General features: G+C 32.9%; 1 protein-coding gene across 1 annotated transcript; it reads left to right on the forward strand.

Annotated features, from left to right (window-relative positions):
* The first annotated feature begins 437 nt into the window (after window positions 1-437).
* Window positions 438-10185, forward strand: LOC119081488 (larval cuticle protein LCP-17-like). Its single transcript, XM_037190490.1, has 3 exons — window positions 438-964; window positions 6246-6710; window positions 9352-10185. The coding sequence occupies exons 1-3, from the start codon at window positions 950-952 to the stop codon at window positions 9442-9444; spliced, it is 573 nt and encodes a 190-aa protein (XP_037046385.1). The 5' UTR covers window positions 438-949; the 3' UTR covers window positions 9445-10185.
* The last annotated feature ends 9617 nt before the right edge of the window (window positions 10186-19802 follow it).

Genomic DNA, 19802 nt, shown 5'->3' on the forward strand with positions numbered 1-19802 from the left:
TAGTTTCGCTGCTAACAAAAGGTTTATTCTCTCGTGGGCATATCTAAGAATTGCACTAAACTATTTTATCCAATCGATCAGCTGATCTTAAAAACAGTATACGTATACATTGCGCTTTTGATTATAAAGATTTGTTTAGAATTTATACACCAACATCTTTCGTTACTTAAACGAATGTTAGTTATACATAGCGGTAGCGACAAACCATATGGTTTCCTTAGTGTGTTAATGTTCTAAGCAGCAAATTGTGAAGGCCTTTAAGACCATAATGTACAAACGATGATATTAATTAAATGCTAATTTGATCGTTAACAGTAATTAAAAGGTAATATTTCACCTGACTAATTCTTTCCTGTAAGAAAAAAAAACTCAAACCACTAAAATGCCCCCACCGCAGCACGCATAAAATCATTGAAGCAGAACTTATACGTAAATTTGTATAACAATATCAGAAAAAAAAATATTGGCATCATCCTCAACACCTAAGCACACGGCAATTCAAAACCATCCATCTAATCTATTCATTACTTTCACTAATTTCGAAAAGCAGTTTTTTGAGGAAAAAAAAATCTTGAATGACCATCATATCAATTAACCAAATATTTTCATATATTAGACCGATAAAACATTTTGATAATCTCATTTAAAATACTGTTCTGATCAAGTGGTGATCAAGCTCTTTTGATTAATAATATAGCGAATTTGGTTCGATTTGGACGATTTCAAAATTTAAATTTGATATACATAAAAAAGACGGGTCCGAATTGGTTTAGTTTTAACACGAGTTTTATCGATATTTTTTCCTCTTCATTAATTGATTATTGGTAATTATATTGGGTGTTACAAAAAAAACTCGTAGAAAAAATTTCTGGCGTAATCGTATAAATACAATTTCTGTAACAAAAATCGTACAGTTTCGCAAAGGGATTATTCGGCGCAACATATCATCATGAGATCGAAATTGGTAATTTATGTTTGTTTGTTTGTTGTGTTACATTTGTGCCTCAGTCGAGCGAAAGAAGGATTACGAAGAAATCGTTGCTGTGAATTATTTGTAATATGTGTGCGTCTTGGAATGTTGAACGGAGATATTTTTCTAGTTTAAATGAAATTCATTACGGGAAAATTAATGAAAATTTGGTGCAAGAGGAATGTTATTAATTCACCAAGTGTACCACAAAAATCGATTTAAAGTAAAAAGTGCAGAGAGGAATAATTAAAAATTATTTAATTTGTTCATTACCATTTTGTGTTTATGAATCTATTTGCAACTATATTTCCAGATGAACTCTTATCTTTAGACATTGCCATAGAGTAGCAAATAAACTATTTTGATTAAAACTTTTATTACCAAGTGATTGATATGGTAATTCTATCAAGTATCATCTCTCTTCGAATTCCACTTTGATATAACTGGTCTTGTTTATGCGTTGCTTGCATTTTAAAACTTTAACAGCAATTTCATATCTGGATGTTTGTCAATATTTAATATTATAATGCAAAACGGATGAAATGAAATTGCTTTGTGACACAGATAATGTTTGTGCACTTAGTTTCTATCAGTTTGCAAATGGTGATCAATTTTATGCATGAATCGGAAAATCTATGGATAGTGATTTTAAAACACCAAGAAAATAAATTCTAGGAAGGCAGGATCCGGAGCTATTCGCATTTTTAGTTAAATAGGAATAACTACACATTTATTTTCTTCGTGATTCAAAATTAGGACAAAAAACGCACTTCAAGCAAAAGTGGTACTCTAAATACTTGACAGTGCTCCATACAAAATTTTACACTGTAAAAAGAGTGGGTATAAAATTTCATACAAAGAGTACTATATTTGGCAGCTGTCATTAAAAGTACTTTTGCTTGAAGTGCGTTTATCTTGTAAGGAAGACCTTGTATTCGGAATAGAAGGCAGACTGGATAAAAAATTTTCCATACGAATGAGGGGGAGTCACTACAACTTGTAAGCCTCGATATATGTTGCTTCATATTGATAACAGTAACTAGAAGTCTTCGTTGCCGATTACTTGGGACTTAATTTATTGAGCAAATTCGTATTACTTGTAGCTCAACTTTTAGGTTGATATGTAGCAAGTAAAGCCAACTGGGATATAACGTGTATATCAATTTAAATTATCATGACAAGTATATAAATAGATTATTAATGTCAATATTGAGATCCAATCCCTACTGATTACATCCAAAATTAGTGTTGAATAGTACTAGTGCGGTATACGGTTCAAGACTTTGAAAAATAAAATTGATTTGTGACAATACCAGTTTGCTAATCTACGGTAATATCTTTAGATAATAGTTCAATTGGAAATATCAGCTATCAGCCTATTCGAACAACAAAAATAACTAGATAAACAACTGAAAGGTGGATAAACATAGAAAACTAGAAACTAACAAAATTGATTAAAATTGAAAACTAACAAAAACCTGAAAAACCCCCAATAAAACTAAAAATAAACCAGAAAAAAGACTAAAAAATTCGAAAAGAATTCGAAATACAGTGCGCGAAACTGTACAGTCAGAGGCAGTGAAATTTAAGCATAAATTTGTTTCAGTTCTTCTTCAATAGATGCAAATAATCAAAACTTCTTATACTTGTGTGGTAAAACCGAATAACGATTTATGAACGGTTTTGATTGTTTGTATGGATCAGCTGAAGAACAGCTGAAGCAAATTCATGCTGAAATTTCTCTGCCTCCAACTGTACGACTTTTTTGTTTTTAAATTAAAGAAAACTAAAAAAAGAATAAAAACTTAAAAAATACTTAAATGAAAGAACTATTCATGTTTACACACCCCTCGTAAACAACAATAGTATGTTGTGTTACAAGTATTGTAATGTTGATTTTTTCAGCACTAGACCCAAGTTTTCCTTACGAGCGGAGCGAGTAAGGAAAATTGGGTCGTGTGCTGAAAAAATCTCATTACAATACGTGTAACACATCATGCTTTGTGCCAACCGAGAATTGAAATAGACAAATGCACAAAAATTCAGAATTTTCATTGTAAACAATCACTCTTCGAATTTGATCGATCACGTTGCTTTGCATTTTTTTAAAACGAATGCTGTAATAACTCATACGAATTTCATTTCAACACTGGTTTGAGTGTTGTAATAAGCCATGAAAACGGGTGTTGTAATTTTGGACATTTCAATCTAGTTATCGATATTGAAATCCGTCGTATTTCAATTCTCGGTGGCACAAATATTATTATCGAATCTGTTACTTCTTTTAGAAGTATTTTCGGTAGGTCTGTTGTACAATAAAAGGTCGCAGCTTATTGCTTATGTTTGGCTTTGCTATCGATAATACATGTTACAGTTTTATGTACATTAAGGGTCATGAACTCCATCTGATAGCCAAGAATATGTTGTTCGAAATCACTGATAACATTTTTTTTATTGCAATGATCGACAAGCTTGATGACACGACCAAGAAAGATCAATGAATAGTTTTTGTGATCACTATTCACTATTGTATTAATGTTTATGACTGATTGATTGACTGATCGATTAAGTTGATTTCTCATTGATCTAATCAATCAATCAGTGATAACAAACGAATTTCCAATCAACATTTGAATCGTGTATATATTCATGTCATGGTACAAAATTATCAATCAAAGAAAAATATTATCGATCTGATAGCATATTCGTATTGAAATAAATTACATTCGGCTAATATCCAGTCAGCCTTGTTGCAATCTTCGATGCCATGAATGAACTCGGTGAAAAAAAATTAATGAATTAATTTCAAATTGGTAATAAAGAACCGGTCCATTAAATCAAATTGATCATATGGCATCTCTTCAAATTCAACGAAAAAAAAAACGTTGAACTTTTTGTTGAGTTAATTAATTTAAAGACTTTTTGTGATCGATTTTTTATTGGGATGTTTGCATGATTTTAAATTAAAAGTCTATGAAAACGTTTACTAAATACAATAAATGTGATCTAATAGTCTTTCGAATACGTTGTGCTACACCGGTCGCGAAATTTTTCGTCTTTTGTTTTGAAGAATGATGCAAATTAATTAAGTCGAAAAAAAAATTGTTTTATAATGTTCACCAAACAAATTAATTGTTTTTTGAATGCAATTTGTAATTTTGTGCGAAGAAAATGAAAGATTAATTATGTAATTTGATAGAATAATAAATTTTGGCTCATCAATCTTGAATTTAATTCGCGTTGATTATGCAGCATTTTTTTGGTGTTAGGTATAATTGCAATAAACAAATATTTTATTGATTAATTAGCGTGTAATTAATTTCATTGATTTGTTTCCTCAATTTTGAATTGATCAGAATTTTATAATATAAAATAGAATCAGAGTGGTCAGTAATTTGTTTTGTTTTCATTTTCTAGTTGAAATTATCTGAAATTGGTCAATTGAGTACATCTAGCATATCAGGACACAGCTAAAATAATTAATTTTTCAATCGCACAAATATCTGCTGAGAAATAAGACTTTGGACACAGCACTGCTCCTAGCAAGAACACTGAATTGACAAGTGTCAAATTTGGAGGCTTGAAAGTTACCTTGCTGGAGTCCTGAGATCATACGCTAGACATTGACACTGTTATTTGATGAAAAAACGTTGTAATTGAAATTGATTTTTTTTTTTGCTGACATACGATTTATACTAAAATATAAACTCGAAACTTGCAATACCCTAATTGTCCTAATTTTCTAAATAAAACAAATTTAAGTTTTGAATTTTTCGTTTTAGGGTTTGAAAACCGGTAAATGTGTCGATAGACAAAATCAATTAATCTGTGACTTCAGTTGTTTTAACGCAAATTCTATTACTTCATTTGTTCTAACATGCATTTTGCTGTATAAGTATATATAACCATATGTCATCGTCTGTTTTGGTCGTAAATGTCAATATCAGATGTATCATGAGTTTCGGCATATTAGTGTCAGTGTTTCTCCATGGCCTTGGCAATCCTCTTTCTAGCAAACAAATTTTCTTAAAAAAATCGAATTAGGGTGTAAAGTAACTTTATGCAATTCAGTGAGCGAATTCGATACTTACGCAGCCTGTGTGCAGTGTCATATGAAACAGTTTTAATTCATCTGTGCGAACAAAAAATTATCGCACCCAAAATACATCAAATGTAATAACAACTGTTATGAATACTGTTTGAACAACTGTTTTTGCAACAGTTGTAACACGTTTTACTTGCTACATGCGTCGAAAACCGTACTTTTCATGTTTCAAGCACTTCTTTCGACGCCCTTATCATGTAAAATCCATTACATAAGTCGCAATAAAAATATGAAAAGTCTCGTTTTCGTGTGTTTATTGACCTCGGCTTCGCCTCGGATCAACAAAATTCACACGAAAACTCTACTTTTCATCTTTTTATCTCTAGTCATGTAATAGTACATTACTATGCAAGGGAAGTAAAGTGATATCTCGTATCCAGATGAGAAAAAGTATCCGAGGGCGGCAGCCCGAGGTACTTTTACTCATCGTGATACGAGATATAACTTTATTTTCCGTGTGTAGTACGACGTTTTACTATGCGAGTGATGTAAAGGTTATTGCCTATACATGTAACAGCCTTATTACATGCACCAGCATAGTAAAATACTATTTCAGTCGATGTCAATTTCAGTTTCAGTTTTTTTAGTGAAAATTTTGTTTTTGTGGTTTGTTTTGTAGTCTTGGGGAATTCGTTCACTGAATTGCATAAAACGTTGTATGAAACACGAATCATATGCTGGTATTTTATCGCACACGATGTCTTGTAAACCTCGGCTTCGCCTTGGGTTGACAATATAAATAGCCATTGAGAAACTCTGCTCCTTCATAAGGCTTAAAGTGAACAGACTCACGAATCATAAACGAGTAGCAGAGTTTTACAAACGTCTTTACCACCTTAATAAATGTAGTTTGTTTGCTAGAGAGAGTATTGTTTCTGCTCATTAATTATTTAATTAAAACTTTCGTTGTTTCCTGCGATTTGCGTTTTTTTTTTGTTTAAACTTTTCGGATTTTTATTATTATTAAACAAAGAACTAACTAGTAAAACATACATCCACTGTGTCTCCACTCTCCACATAAAAAGTATTAGTTAAAAAAGTGAATTGTTTGGATGTCATAAAATATAACTTACCATAAAAAAATGTTGTGAAAATAACATGGGCGGCGGTGTTTTTTATTTATTTTTTGTTATTAAAGTAGGATGACTCATTATATCAATCTGCTTACAGGTTACTATACTTCTCACTTTGTCTGTCTCTCTGGTTGCGTCAATTAATAAACCACAATTAGACCTGCTGGCACCATTCAGCAGTAATGAAGTCCAGCCACAAGTTAAAGCAGAAGGTAGATCAAGTCCGCAAAGTCCAGTGACGAAAACCGTGTACCCAGATGTCTCGAAACTTCCATTACAAAATGTGAATTCATTTTCGCAAGGACGTTCTGCCGAATCACAGTCAACTGATGCTGCGGCACAAATACTGCGGAGTGAAAGTGTATTAAACGTAGACGGATCATACCAATATTTGTTCGAAACGGATAATGGATTAAATGTAAAGGAAGAAGGACAACCAAAGGAGATACCTGGAAGTAATGATCTTGCTATGCAAGTGCAGGGCGGATATCAGTATACGGCACCCGATGGCGAAGTGATTAGTATGAACTATATTGCCAATGAAAATGGATTTCAACCTACGGTAAGTTTCCACTGATAATTTATTGTTGATAAAGTGCGATAACGTAAGAGATATGTTTGTGAAGTAGTTGGAATTTATGTTTCAATTAACCGTAATCAAAATGTTGTAACTTTGTCCCAGTCAACAGCATCAAATTATTTGACGACTGTATTAACACGGAAACCATACAATTTGAATCGGAAAAACCGAATTTGGTACAAATTTTCCCTTCAATTTATCTGTATTCAAAAGCATCAAACAACCCAAACAGTAATTTTATTTATTCACAAAGTTTTATTTGACCTTTTATAAGACATCTATAGGTGAATTTAATCCACTTACATAATATTTGAATGCTGGTTGAAGGAAAAAAAATCGATTCAAACACACAATTGGATAGCCTCAAGATTCATTTCCGAATAAATCAACTGATGCGCTTAGTATTTAATGTGTTTCGAAATTTGCTCCAAATTGAGTAGAAAGGACTGATCTGAATAAATTATTTTAAATCACCTTGGGTATGTGTATCTCTTCAATCGGCAATGCTTTTATTAAAAAAAAAAGTTTTTGAGAAAAAGAATGACTTCGGTTATTTAGCTGGACATGAATGAATCTTTGTTGCGGATTTTGTGTACCATTGTTGAGGAGACAGTTAATTTTATTTAGTGAATTGTTAGATCGGGATCTGTTGACGATAGATAGGGTAGGGTAATTTGGCACCATGCAAGTTTGATGCGTGCCAGTTTCCACTGTAATGTGAATTTAGAACAGTGCCAGATTCACCATCTGAAGAGTAATTTGGCACCATGCAACTTTGGAAATTGACACACGGTAGCCATAATAGAAAAATAAATAAAAGTGAATGGTGTGCTAATCATAGTTAGCCGTCTATCACTATATTAGTCAACATTATTTACCTATAAAGGAAAGGCTTGGCAACAATTAGGGAATTGTGATGTTTCGATTCGAGGAACAACGTTCGACGAATATTGTTCAATAGGGTCGGAAAACGACAATTCCTCCAAGACATCGCAACTTTTATGCAAGATTTCGTAAAAGGACGAAGTTTCTAGTTTGGAGACAAATTATTGAATTTCTCTCGATGCCTTCAAAGCTATAGCTTTTTGCTTCATTTTGTAAAAAGGCAAATTTCTTAGTTTTGACTGCGAAAACTCGTAAAATGACAAATTTGTTGACTCGCAGACTCAATCATAACTTCCAGATTAAAATGAGTTAGCACAAAACTGGCACACAAGCTTCGTTGCGTGTGCCAAATTCTCAAAAACCTAGGAAAAAAGATAATCTGGCACATGTTCTAGATTCCACTTCATGTAAGGAATTTGGCACCCTCTTCCTGTGTGCCAGATTCTCGGATCCCGATAGATAATAGAACATAAACGTGGTATCTGTAGTAGGAATCATTAATTTTTAATTTTGTGTATATAAACACCTGACCCAATTGATGTGTTATTTACATGTCCAGTAAAAGACATGCCCAGTCTTTCTATTTTTTATAGATCTTGTGCCCTATTCTACAAAACTGAATATTGTTCTACTGTCGTTTGTATACGAATGACGACGACGGCAATAAAAAGATAACCCAGTTGTTGGCATTCCATATAGGTATATTGTACGCTCACAATATCATTCTCTATCGAGTAAAATTCAATATTGAATTGCCTACACATTTAGGACTGGTTTAGATCAGTTCGTCAGTTGAAAATCTTTGCACTTCGAATTTCATTCCAAGTTTACATACTCTAAGAAATGTCAATTTTATCATGTAGCATGGGTTACTGTGCACACAGTATCACAGTACCCTCTATGAAATAAACATGTAAAAGGAAAAAGGTGAAGTTTTCGTATAAAATTGCAATCTCCTCGATGTTCCCGAGCATCACGAGTTACAAGGTGCCGAGTTGCGATTAATGAAGGTTTATGTAAATGATGAAGAAATATTTGAGACTGGTCAGTATGTATACTTTTCTATGCTTTAATCTTTAATACAGGGCAGCGACCATTAAATTTTTCACTTCTTTTGTCTTAAGTTTCGGTTAAAAAAGTTTTATGCAACTCGAGATCAAAATGTTCGAAGACGTCGAATTTTAGATCGCTCTTTTGCATAAAACGTTGTATGAATCTCGGTGCGAAGTACTTTATTACGGCCTCTTGTCATAATTACACATCTAGAGCCTAATAAAGTACTTCGCACTCGATGTCATAAATAACTATTACTTCACTTGTTTTAACACACATTTTGCTATTTTGCTCTCATTTAGTTGCAAGTCTCATAAGTTTATTACAACAACTTATCAGAAGCTTTTACATGCAATCGAACATATATGGGTTTTCTCAGACATCTCAAATCCTAAATCACCCTATCTGTTTACTGCAGATTGTATGCATTGAGAAATTGCTTGAAAAATTAATTCGCTGGGGAAAAATTACAAATGAATTCCATTAAACATCCTCATGATTCATAACACAATGATGTTTTTGCACGCCAGCCAGACAATTTATATAAACTTATATCAAAGGAATGAATGAAACTATGCATAGACGTACAAATTGTTAATGATTAAACATTAAAATCCTAAACTTTCGAACAAACGAGAAAGTCTTTTTGTCTCTCCAAATTAATGTTTTTTTCTTTCATTTTTAGGGCGATCATATACCCACACCACCGCCCGTTCCCGAATTAATACAGAGAGCATTGAACTATCTGCTAGCTCACCCTCCGCAAAACCAACAATAGAACAAAGTCATCGCTTGATGGGATACTTTATAATACCAAAAATCTACAGAAATATACAAATATTTTATTGATTAGATAGCTATTTCTTATATGGTTAGACATTATTATGGAACATTACTTTATCGAAGTGTTCGAATACGTTATTCATTGGTAAATGTTAAGTATCTAAAATACACTTATCACCACAATCTTAGAGCGAGGAAAAAATGAATTATTGCATTTAATGACTTGGATGTTATGACAAATTTTTGTAAAAGTGTATTGTGGTATATACCAATGAAATATGTATTCCACCATAAACCTTTATGTTACTCCATACAGTTTGTATATTAAATTTTCCCATTTATATTTTTTCCCTTAATTAGGTGAGTTAACACCGTCAACCGGTATAGAATACATACAATATCATAAGAATTATTAATGAATTAATTATACGGTAATATTCCACGATAAAAGATTGTTATCTGCCTTTCTCTCTCTCTCTTTTCTATTTTTGATATAATTATCTCGAATAAATAAATATTGATGGAGTAATGGATCGCATTATACGAAAAACTGGACCTGCAAATAAGCTGAACTAAAATATATTCGTACGATAAAGTCTCATGATTAATTCAATTGATAATACAGCCATCAACCATAAATCCTAAATCACAAAATCAATGTTTTTTGGATGTTTGTTGGGTAAATAATATAAAGACGAAATGTAGCGCTTTGCTGAATAGAATAATAATTCATACGCTTTTATGATGGTTGTGCTCAACATGTATATTTTACGGCCGCTACGGTCGAAAGGATTATATTGACTACTCATTTCAAAGTTTCACTTAGTTTAGTAACTTTTGCATGTTAGCGCGCGGTAAAGTGACCTTTACGTCACTGTTTGTGACTATGAGAAAGTTCTTTCCGGACGCTAGCATGTGAAATATAATTTGCTTGCTCACGAGTGGGAAGTTTGTATCTAGAGCGAGTGATATAGTCTCCAGAGTGAGTAAGGAATTCTTGCCGCAGGTACGTAACATATTATGAAAGACCTGCCCTGGTATTCTGTTCTGCGATATGAGATTTGGTATTCACAGGATCCAGAACAATAAAAAATGTCAACAAGTTTACGTAATTATCTAGCGAAATTCATAGGATTTCCAAGAAAGTTCATTTCATTGTATAGGTAACATGTTTTGGCACAAAATAACAAAGGTACGTACAGGTCGTTTGCCGTCGTACTCTTCTTAGAATTATGTTGAATCAAATTTTGATGACAACCCTAGCTTTTCCATAGAAACACCAAATTTACTGTTAAAAATTGCTTTCGGAAATTGAGTACAAACAAATGTGCGGAGTAAGGCAAATCACTGGAAAATTTGCCTTTTATATTGCAAATATCACAAGGGCTTCTTACAGTCGTAACTAAGGTATTGAATTTTATAGTCCAACATTTTTTACATTCTTTTTATGTCGATGGAAAATGTATGTTGGATTTTATTCGATTTTACGTTTGTAAAATTGTTTGCAGAATAAACAAACATACTGAATTTGAAAATAGCTTATTTTCCAGTCGATACATTAAAATAATGATGATCATGCACTCTTTGTAGTTTCATGTAAAATATTCTTATATCCTGCCACATTTCCTATTATTGTCCATTTTTTTTTGATGTACAACAACGCTTACATTTGTGTACGATGTACCTGTTTATTTAGTTCGAGATGGATGTTACATGAGTAGAAAACTATACTTTTCATGGTTAAACCATCTTTTCTGTCGCCTTTTTGAGCGATACGAGGAATATAAACAATTATTTACATAACAGTCAAAAATCACGTTTTCACATGTTTATTGGCCACGACAGGTCCCGGCATAAAACAAACACCCAACTATCTATTTAAACTTTTAATACTTGATAAGCAAATGACAAGAGAGCAACAAAAATCTTTTTTTGATACCAACATCGAAAGTTGATACTTTCGCCCTCGAAATCCGGGGCGAAAGTAAAAAAATGCAAGTTATGTGTTTGAGCGGGGAGAAAGAAAGAATACATAAAGCGAAAGTCAATATACATAATGCGAAAGTCGACTACATAATGTAATAGTCGACTCTTGTCAATAAGTGTACTGCGATCAAAATTGAAATAAAGCGTGCGCCAGTGCTCTTATTGAAATTAGCATACAAAGTTGATACTTTTTGTTACTGAATGATTTGTTAGTTATATCTTAATTTTTGTGTGTGTTGTTGTTGTGATGGCTAAATAATTAAATTTTTGATATGCCAGGGGGCTGCCGCCCCCTGGACCCCCGCATTTTCTGGCTAAATGCCTTCATACTTCAACATTTTGTTCTGCTGTTTGCGATACGTATCAACTTTCGATGTTGGTATCAAAAAAAATAGTATGAACGACTCGGGGCAAAAATAAAAAAATTCAACCTGTGCGATTGAGGCCCTTGCCTTCGGCGCGGGCATCAACTCTCGCACACGGTTGAATTTTTTTACTTTCGCCCCTTGTCATTCAATGTACTATTAAAGTTTCCATGTTCTAAAGAGTTACGTAGACCTTAGACTTAATATATATAGACAGGCAATACGTAGACGTAAAACTGAAGCTAAAGTAAACCGATATTACGTATGTATAAGATACACAAGAATGTCAAGCAAAATTTGAAAAGTAACCCAAACGAATCAACGTTGGCGCCGATTTTCTAGTACCATAAAGTTATGGTACTCACTAACACCATTGAACATTTCGTATTTACTTTTGCTTCAGCGCTCGAACAAAATTTTTGTATGAAGGGCCAGTCTGTAACTATTTAGTATAAGATCACGACCACACCACCAGTTACGAGTTCTAGAGTTGGGGTCAACGACACTTTATAGAAATTGACGACCCACGACTCGCCAGCATTTTAAATATACACTTATCAAATGTCTTCTTAAACGTTTTATAATGCTTTATACATAGCAAGCGCATCATAGTACAGTCCAATTAAGCTCTGATTCAAAATCTTTTACTTCATTTGTTGTAACCATCATTTTGCTATATATACGAAAACAATAAATTTTTTGTCGTCGAGGTCGCTAACAGATGAGCATATGGTTCATAGGTTTGTAAAAGCAGGTAGAGAATGTGCACTCATGGCTTTGAATCTAGGTTTTGAAACTGGGAAATTTTTTTCATACTTCAATCACGTGCTTTCAAGGTATATTGATCATCATAATATACTCTTACTCGACAAACAGATTTCCTTTTTAACCTATTTCTTTGCTTGTTTCTCTCTACAACTATATCAGGGAATTTAATTTAAAATAAATCAACGATTGTTCATTATTTTTCAATTGACGATGTATATGTTTCAATAACACAAACAATCCATTGAATTCAATTGAATGCTTAAAAAAGAAACATTTCTTTCATCTTTTTGATGTTATACATTCAAAAATATATTCAATTACCTTTTACGAAGTATATTTTCATTTGGAGTTTTGTCCTCATAATATGATCGTGAATATATTTCTTTTTGGCACATCATTGTAAATAGTATTTTTTTTTTGGAGCACAGAATGCGAAGTAAACATAATACGCAAAATCTTGATACCGGGAAAAATGGATCCAATAAATTTAGGTTCGTTTTACTAATTCCGTTTTCCTTTCATGTTTCACAACATACAAAGATAAACGAAGGTAAGACCATTAGACCTTTTCTGTTTTGTTTGAGGTTGCTTATACCCCACGAAAACATTATACAAAAATTGAAAATTTTGTTAAAAGAAAATGTATGTTTTCCGAGTAAGATATTTTTGTGATGTACCCGAAATATAGTGGTAGGTTTTACGGGCTGATCGTGTCATTGTCATCAATTACGGTGAAAAGGGTTGATAGTGAGGTGATAGAACTATCATAAATTTTAAAGTGGCAATTGAAGGCAGTTTGACTTGAAAACATTTGCAAGGTATTTTAGAGTATATTGTCTCTTCTGGCGTTTTATTGTCCTTGCTTAATTCTGTTAAATATGCCATAAGAAACTCTAATCATTCAGCTGAACAAAAAAAGGTTTCATCATACTTAACATTAAGAGTCTGTTTTTAAATTACGTATAGCATTTGAGGGAGGGGTGTCTAGCAGAGCCTATTTTTAAGAAAATATTTTATTGATTTTCTCGTAAAACATGTACAAAAAAAATTCGTGAGAATTTATTCTCAAAAAGAGGTCCTGGTCTAGGGTTTCGTACTGTCAATACAAATCATCTTTTTTTTATATCACTTAAAATCACTTAAAAAGCATACATACAGTCTATAAGACCTTAAACCTAAAAGTTTACTTTTCTAAATTCTACGAGTCGAATGAAATTCGTAGCGGGCCAAAACTTTATCTGTTGGCTCTCTCTTCAAAATTTTGCTTTAACTTTGTATTAAAGACTCTTTAATAAAGAGTGCTTGCTGGTCGAGTGATTGTAATGTTTCTAACTTTTTGAGGAGGGAACGTATAATAAGTTTGAACCGTAGCCTAAGCCTGCATGTAATGCAGCCATATCGATCGTAAATAAAAACGTTCTTCCAACATGAAAGAGCTACGTATTGTTTGTTAGTGTGGACACTGTCCACTGGACAGCTTGTGGGGTCAATTTTGTAATTTTCACTTATATCAGTCTTTTGTAACGATTGTCACAGAATATTTTTATTATTTTGGTCTGTTGTAATTATTTAATTATTGAGGGTAGTTGAAGTACTGTCTTTTTTTTCCTTTTACACTGGCGAGTTATTGTTCCGACTTCATCTTGCAAACCAATTTTGATGTTAAAATTTTTTTTTTAAATTTACATGAAATCGTGTAAAATTGAAACGATGAGAAAGAGCTTTTAACCACTTAACCTTTACGCGCAAAAATCGTTTAATTCTTTATGTAAATACAGTCTGAACGATTGTAAACATTTGCTCTAGCTAGTGTTAGAGAGAAAATATATTCAATTTTCCAACAACATATTTTTTTGCACTCAACATAAAAGTCAAATAAGCTTTGTTTCGATACTTCATCAATATTTCACGTTCCAAGTGATACTATTCCGATGAAGGTTCATTGCTTTTATAATATTTAAAAATCGATGGAGTATTTTATGGCTTTCAATTTCACACAATTCCATTGTCTGAACATAATAACTGAAACACTCAATATTATTTGTGTATATTATACAGACACCAATCACTTTGTATTCAATGATATATTTGGTACACTTACCTGGGTATTATGGTTTGTGTTAATAATACACCAGGAAGTTTTTCCATTTTTTTTCAATGTCGCGATCACCCTTCAAAACAACGTATCATATATGTGACTAATATAATACACCACGAGGTATTTTGTAGTTAACGTGACATGCGAAGGTTGTGACCGATATTTTTAAAAAATTTACATAAATAGAAAGTCTTGAACTTCGTTACAATTCTCCTTGTATACACAAAATTGTTCTTGATGTTGAAGATAAGTGGATGGAAAGTAGAGTGTCATATTTGCGGAGATAGTTCTCGAAGATTTGGAAGATTATATAAGAACTCCGGGATATCTATAACAACAAAAGGAATGGCTACATTTGAGTTAAGAATATTTTATTGGGCTCCACTGTCAATTATTATTTGAAATGGTGCTTGCATGTTGGAATGCAGCATCTTAGATATTGATTGGTTGTACAAAATTTAAGAATTTTCTTTTTTCGTCTAAATATGAAAAATGTCACCGAAGATGAGTTGTAGCCGCGTCATAACTTAGGTCATGGAAATAGTTGATATGGATTGAAAAGACCAAAAAATAACTCTTCATTCAGAAACCGTTCCGTGCCGGGATGTTTCGAAATATTTTAAAATTTCATCACATTACTTAAAATAAAGACTGTACCAACAATGTAATCAGGTCAGACTTTGGTACGAAAGCTTTTAGCTATCTAAAACCTTGTTTGATAGATTTCCTTGAGAAGCGTTTACATTTTACATTGTTTTCCTTTATATAAAAATAATGTTCGTTTGAAGGAGATGAGCTGACTATACTTTTGAATTGCTTCTTTTATAGATGCTTTTGTTTTGTGTGTTTTTTTTGTAATAACTTCGTTGTTGGAAATAAACGCAGAAGACGTAAAGGTTGTGTTTTCTAATATCCTCAATAATACTGTACATATATAACTATCATCCGACATATATACTCCTCACGATGTATTTCGGATTTCAATTCCCTCGTGAATATTTTCATTGAAACTCAACACACAATATTTTTTTGATACCAACATTGAAAAATGATACTTTCGCCCCGCATATGAGGGGCGAAAGTAAAAAAATGCATCCCACGGGGAGAAAGTACTTAACGAAGAGCGAACGCAACTGAACGAACAGCGAAAGTGACTGACGTCACAGAAAATGAGAGAAATGAGTCGAGTTGTCAACAAAATCCGCTCATATTATGCAGAATACTTTGATCAAAATTGTAAAACACTGTGCGCCAGTGTTCTTATTGATATTAGCATACAAAGTTGATACTTTTTGTTACTGAATGATTTGTTAGTTATATCTTAATTTTTGTGTGTGTTATTGTTGTGATGGCTAAATTATTAAATTTTTCATATACCAGGGGGCTGCCGCTCCCTGGACCCCCGCATTTTCTGGCTAAATGCCTTTTTATTTCAACATTTTGTTGCGATGTTTGCGATACGTATCAATTTTCAATGTTGGTATCAAAAAAAATAGTATGAACGACTCGGGCCAAAAGTAAAAAAATTCAACCTGTGCGATTAGAGCCCTTGCCTTCGGCGCGGGCTCCAACTCTCGCACACGGTTGAATTTTTTTACTTTCGCCCCTTGTCATTCAATGTACTATTTCAGCATTGGAAATGTTACTTTCCCTGGATACACAGAAGAAGACAAAAAAAAAATTGTATCCATCATATTGTGAAATTGAAACCCGTAAAGTGTCTTTTCAAATTTTATTGTCTTGTTTGGTATTTGGCTGCCTTTTATTTTCCGAAGAATATCGTTTCAGTTGGTTTAGGTTGATCCGGAGAAACTCAATTAAGTTTTATTAACCAAAGAATATGGTTGTTAATACAAAGCAGCAGCTTCTTAATGTTATTTTATTTAAATTGTTCTGAAGAAAAACGTTTATTAAACACAACGTAAAGTGGTTAATCCCGGAGGTTATCTTATTAAAAGAATAGTCAGAGAAGTGATACGGCCAAATTTTCAATGAAATTAAATGTCGACCGTCTAATAATAAGCGACGAAGAGGGGTCACGAATATTTGTTAAGTAAGGCAATTGCTAATTTCTCTCATATATTGTCGTAGGCTGTACTCAGGGAGTTGTTCAGAATGTCATGGTCGACGGGTTGAAAGTGACAGTAACTGTTAGCTTAGCTTTTGGTTACAAAGGATAGCAGGTCAAACTTATGTTTGAAAATCAATTATCTGCTCTGATTCTTATATAAAATTGCCTCACTTGCCAAAGTGAAAAATAACAGTTTCAGAATGCACTTCCGGACAGAAATTCTATTTTTTTGACCTAGAACACTTCGAAGAACTACAAAATACTGAGAAATAGTAAGTTAGAGAATTCATTTCAGTCCTTAACACGTTGCCGGTTATTGTGACTTGTCAAATTTAGGCACACCAGAAAGTGATAATGAAGTCGAGGAATACCTCCAAATAAATTTCTAAAAATCAAAAATTTGCTCGAGCATACGTGTTAAAAGTTAATGTGTCCATGCCAGTTGGTTTTCTCGGTAGAATATATCACACAATACAATACACACAATAGTCTCAAAACTTTCTTTTAGAATGATGAGTATTGACTGGGTATGTTCTTATGGTCTGGCACCTAAGACTGGTGTATTTTTAGGGATCGTCCACTTTACACCACTCAGGTTTCGCCACTTTACTTCCCCGATAAAAGTAGTAGGTCAGAGAGTCTTTGTCAACTGAAAAAGTCTCCCAAAACTCTTATCTAATCTATCTATGACGAAAAACGTTGTGAGCGACTAAAATTTACTTAAAGCATTCTTCTCTAACCTCATGGTCTGACCAACAATAGGAAATTGATCCAAAACAGAATACATTTAGCACTGTATGTGCACTTAATTTCTGTCCTGTTGTAATCTGTATGAGGTGCATTATTTTCACATGGATAGCATAATGTGCTCGCTTATGTCTAATGTAATTGCATTTGCAAAATGTGACACATACGTCGTAGCTTAACTACGTCTTTCTGATGCATATACTACTGTAAGTACCATACACATACAGATACTTCATTGCTTTACCATTTTTGTTTATTATTATACCGCCTGTGTAAATTTTTTTTACAATAAACCCATTAGGCCTAATTGACTGTAACTTCACAAGCTTTAAAAAGAATATAAAACATAAATTGTGTAATAAGCAGTATATCATCGAACCACTGTGAAAAAAAAAAATTGTCTACATTGTGAATATAAAAATACCAAAATGTAAAATCAATTTTTCTCTTCGAATAAATAGTAAACTGAAAATTGAATTTGAGGCTGAAAATAAAATGTTTGCAAACACAGTGGATATTGTGAATAGTAAAAATGTTCAGAACTTTTCATCGAGGGATGAAACATGACTATAATGCTCGTCACATTATATGTTTCACGGTCCAGTCCATAACACTCAATTATAAAATATCAAACTTTGTGGTTTAATAACAGAAACTGAAACAAATAATAACTTCCCCCTTTCAAGGGAACAATATATATCGATGATTTTAGTGTGACGGCTTTGTGTCTGCACAAGCTTTAAAGTTCGAAACTTTATATGGTGCAATAACCCGTTGGTGTGTATGACACATAACAGACTTTCCAAATAAATGATGTTTTGGGGGATGAAAAGAACGAAATAATATATCAACGGTACGACCAAACGTAAATGCAATTTTCATTTGTTTTTCCCTTATGCATATAATACGTGAAGGGATACGTGAACAGATATTTCAAACAACTTCATTTACTTGTCTTATCCAATTTTTGTTTTGTTTGGTTCCGTCGCAGCAAAACATGCAATCTTTTCTCATGATAGAAATTAATTGGAATGTTTGCTTTTGCTTACGATACAGATGTGTAAGGAATGAGGAAGACTGTCTGCAGAACAGCGCTTTCAAAGGAAAGAAACGTTTTATGGTTTGTTCTTCCTATTAGTCACACATAATTGCAACAACATACATGTTCTGTGCCGTGCAAACAAACAGAATACTGCAACCTGTCGACGTTTGGTAGACAGGAAAATATACTTTTTCCGCATGACTTAAATGTCTCCATAAAAAAAACTTATTGGTGCACACCGTGATGTTTACAGACGAATGAAATGTATATAGCTTGCATCTGTTTCGAGAAGATATTTTTTGAAATATTGGCAACGAAACAAAATCAGGCGAGGTCAACTGATAAGGCTTATAACATAAAAGGAACGCATCAACTACATAAAAAGTATATTGCTCGAAAATTCGCTTAACCATTTCTATTAATCTCAGTTTCAATCTCAGTTGTATTTTATAGACGACTATAACAATAATACATTGCAGACTAAACAATAATACGGCACAGAATTTATTGGGCAAAGCGGAATTTATTTATTCGGTAAGCTCCTCTCAATCAAATTCAATAAATTAGAGTCCAGACAAGACAATAAATTATTCATCAGAAGGTAGAATTGTATGTTCACTTGAAAATATCAAGCATTAAATTAAGCTAAAGGTATACGAATTTGATTTCTGAGTGTGCTTAACAAGCATTACAATTTATGGTGAGTTCCAAAACAATAGAAAAAAATTAAATTAAATGTAAATTAGAAGAAAATTCTGTTACTGGATGCGCAATATGTATTCTATGCTTTGTTCCGAAAGTCTACATAAAGCCCAATTCAACCACCATATCTCATACCATACACACATCCGACTTTTTTCTATTTGTATCTCTTTGCCAGTAATTCTACATTTTACCTTCGAAGTCTCAGTGCGATAAAATGTAAGGATTTTGGATTTTGCTCATCCTTTCCGATTGTAGATTTCTTTTTTTCTTTTTTAAATAAAACAGAAAAAAGCATAGCGCACATACAAGCACTCTCCAAAAAATCCTAGTGAAAGTATATACTTTCCTGTGCGACACAACCAAAAAACAGCGAATCATTCCGAAGCGACTGGAAAATGGTATAAAAAGAGCACATAGTTTTTCGTTGTTCGAATGAATTTCTCTCCATCGCCAGTACAAAACGGCATACCTTCCCATCACACCGAACTGTGAGCGTACCAGAAAAGTGGTGCTATATATGTATATGAATACCGCCATGAGTAAATGTGAAAATTTCACGATGGAAAACTTT

Source organism: Bradysia coprophila, unplaced genomic scaffold, assembly GCF_014529535.1.
Source record: "Bradysia coprophila strain Holo2 unplaced genomic scaffold, BU_Bcop_v1 contig_358, whole genome shotgun sequence".
Taxonomy (NCBI): Eukaryota; Metazoa; Arthropoda; class Insecta; order Diptera; family Sciaridae; genus Bradysia; species Bradysia coprophila.

Excerpts from the sequence above, each read along its gene's own strand:
- LOC119081488 (XM_037190490.1), top strand. Across the intron at positions 6,711-9,351 it reads AAAATGGATTTCAACCTACG|GGCGATCATATACCCACACC; the intron begins GTAAGTTTCCAC and ends TTTCATTTTTAG.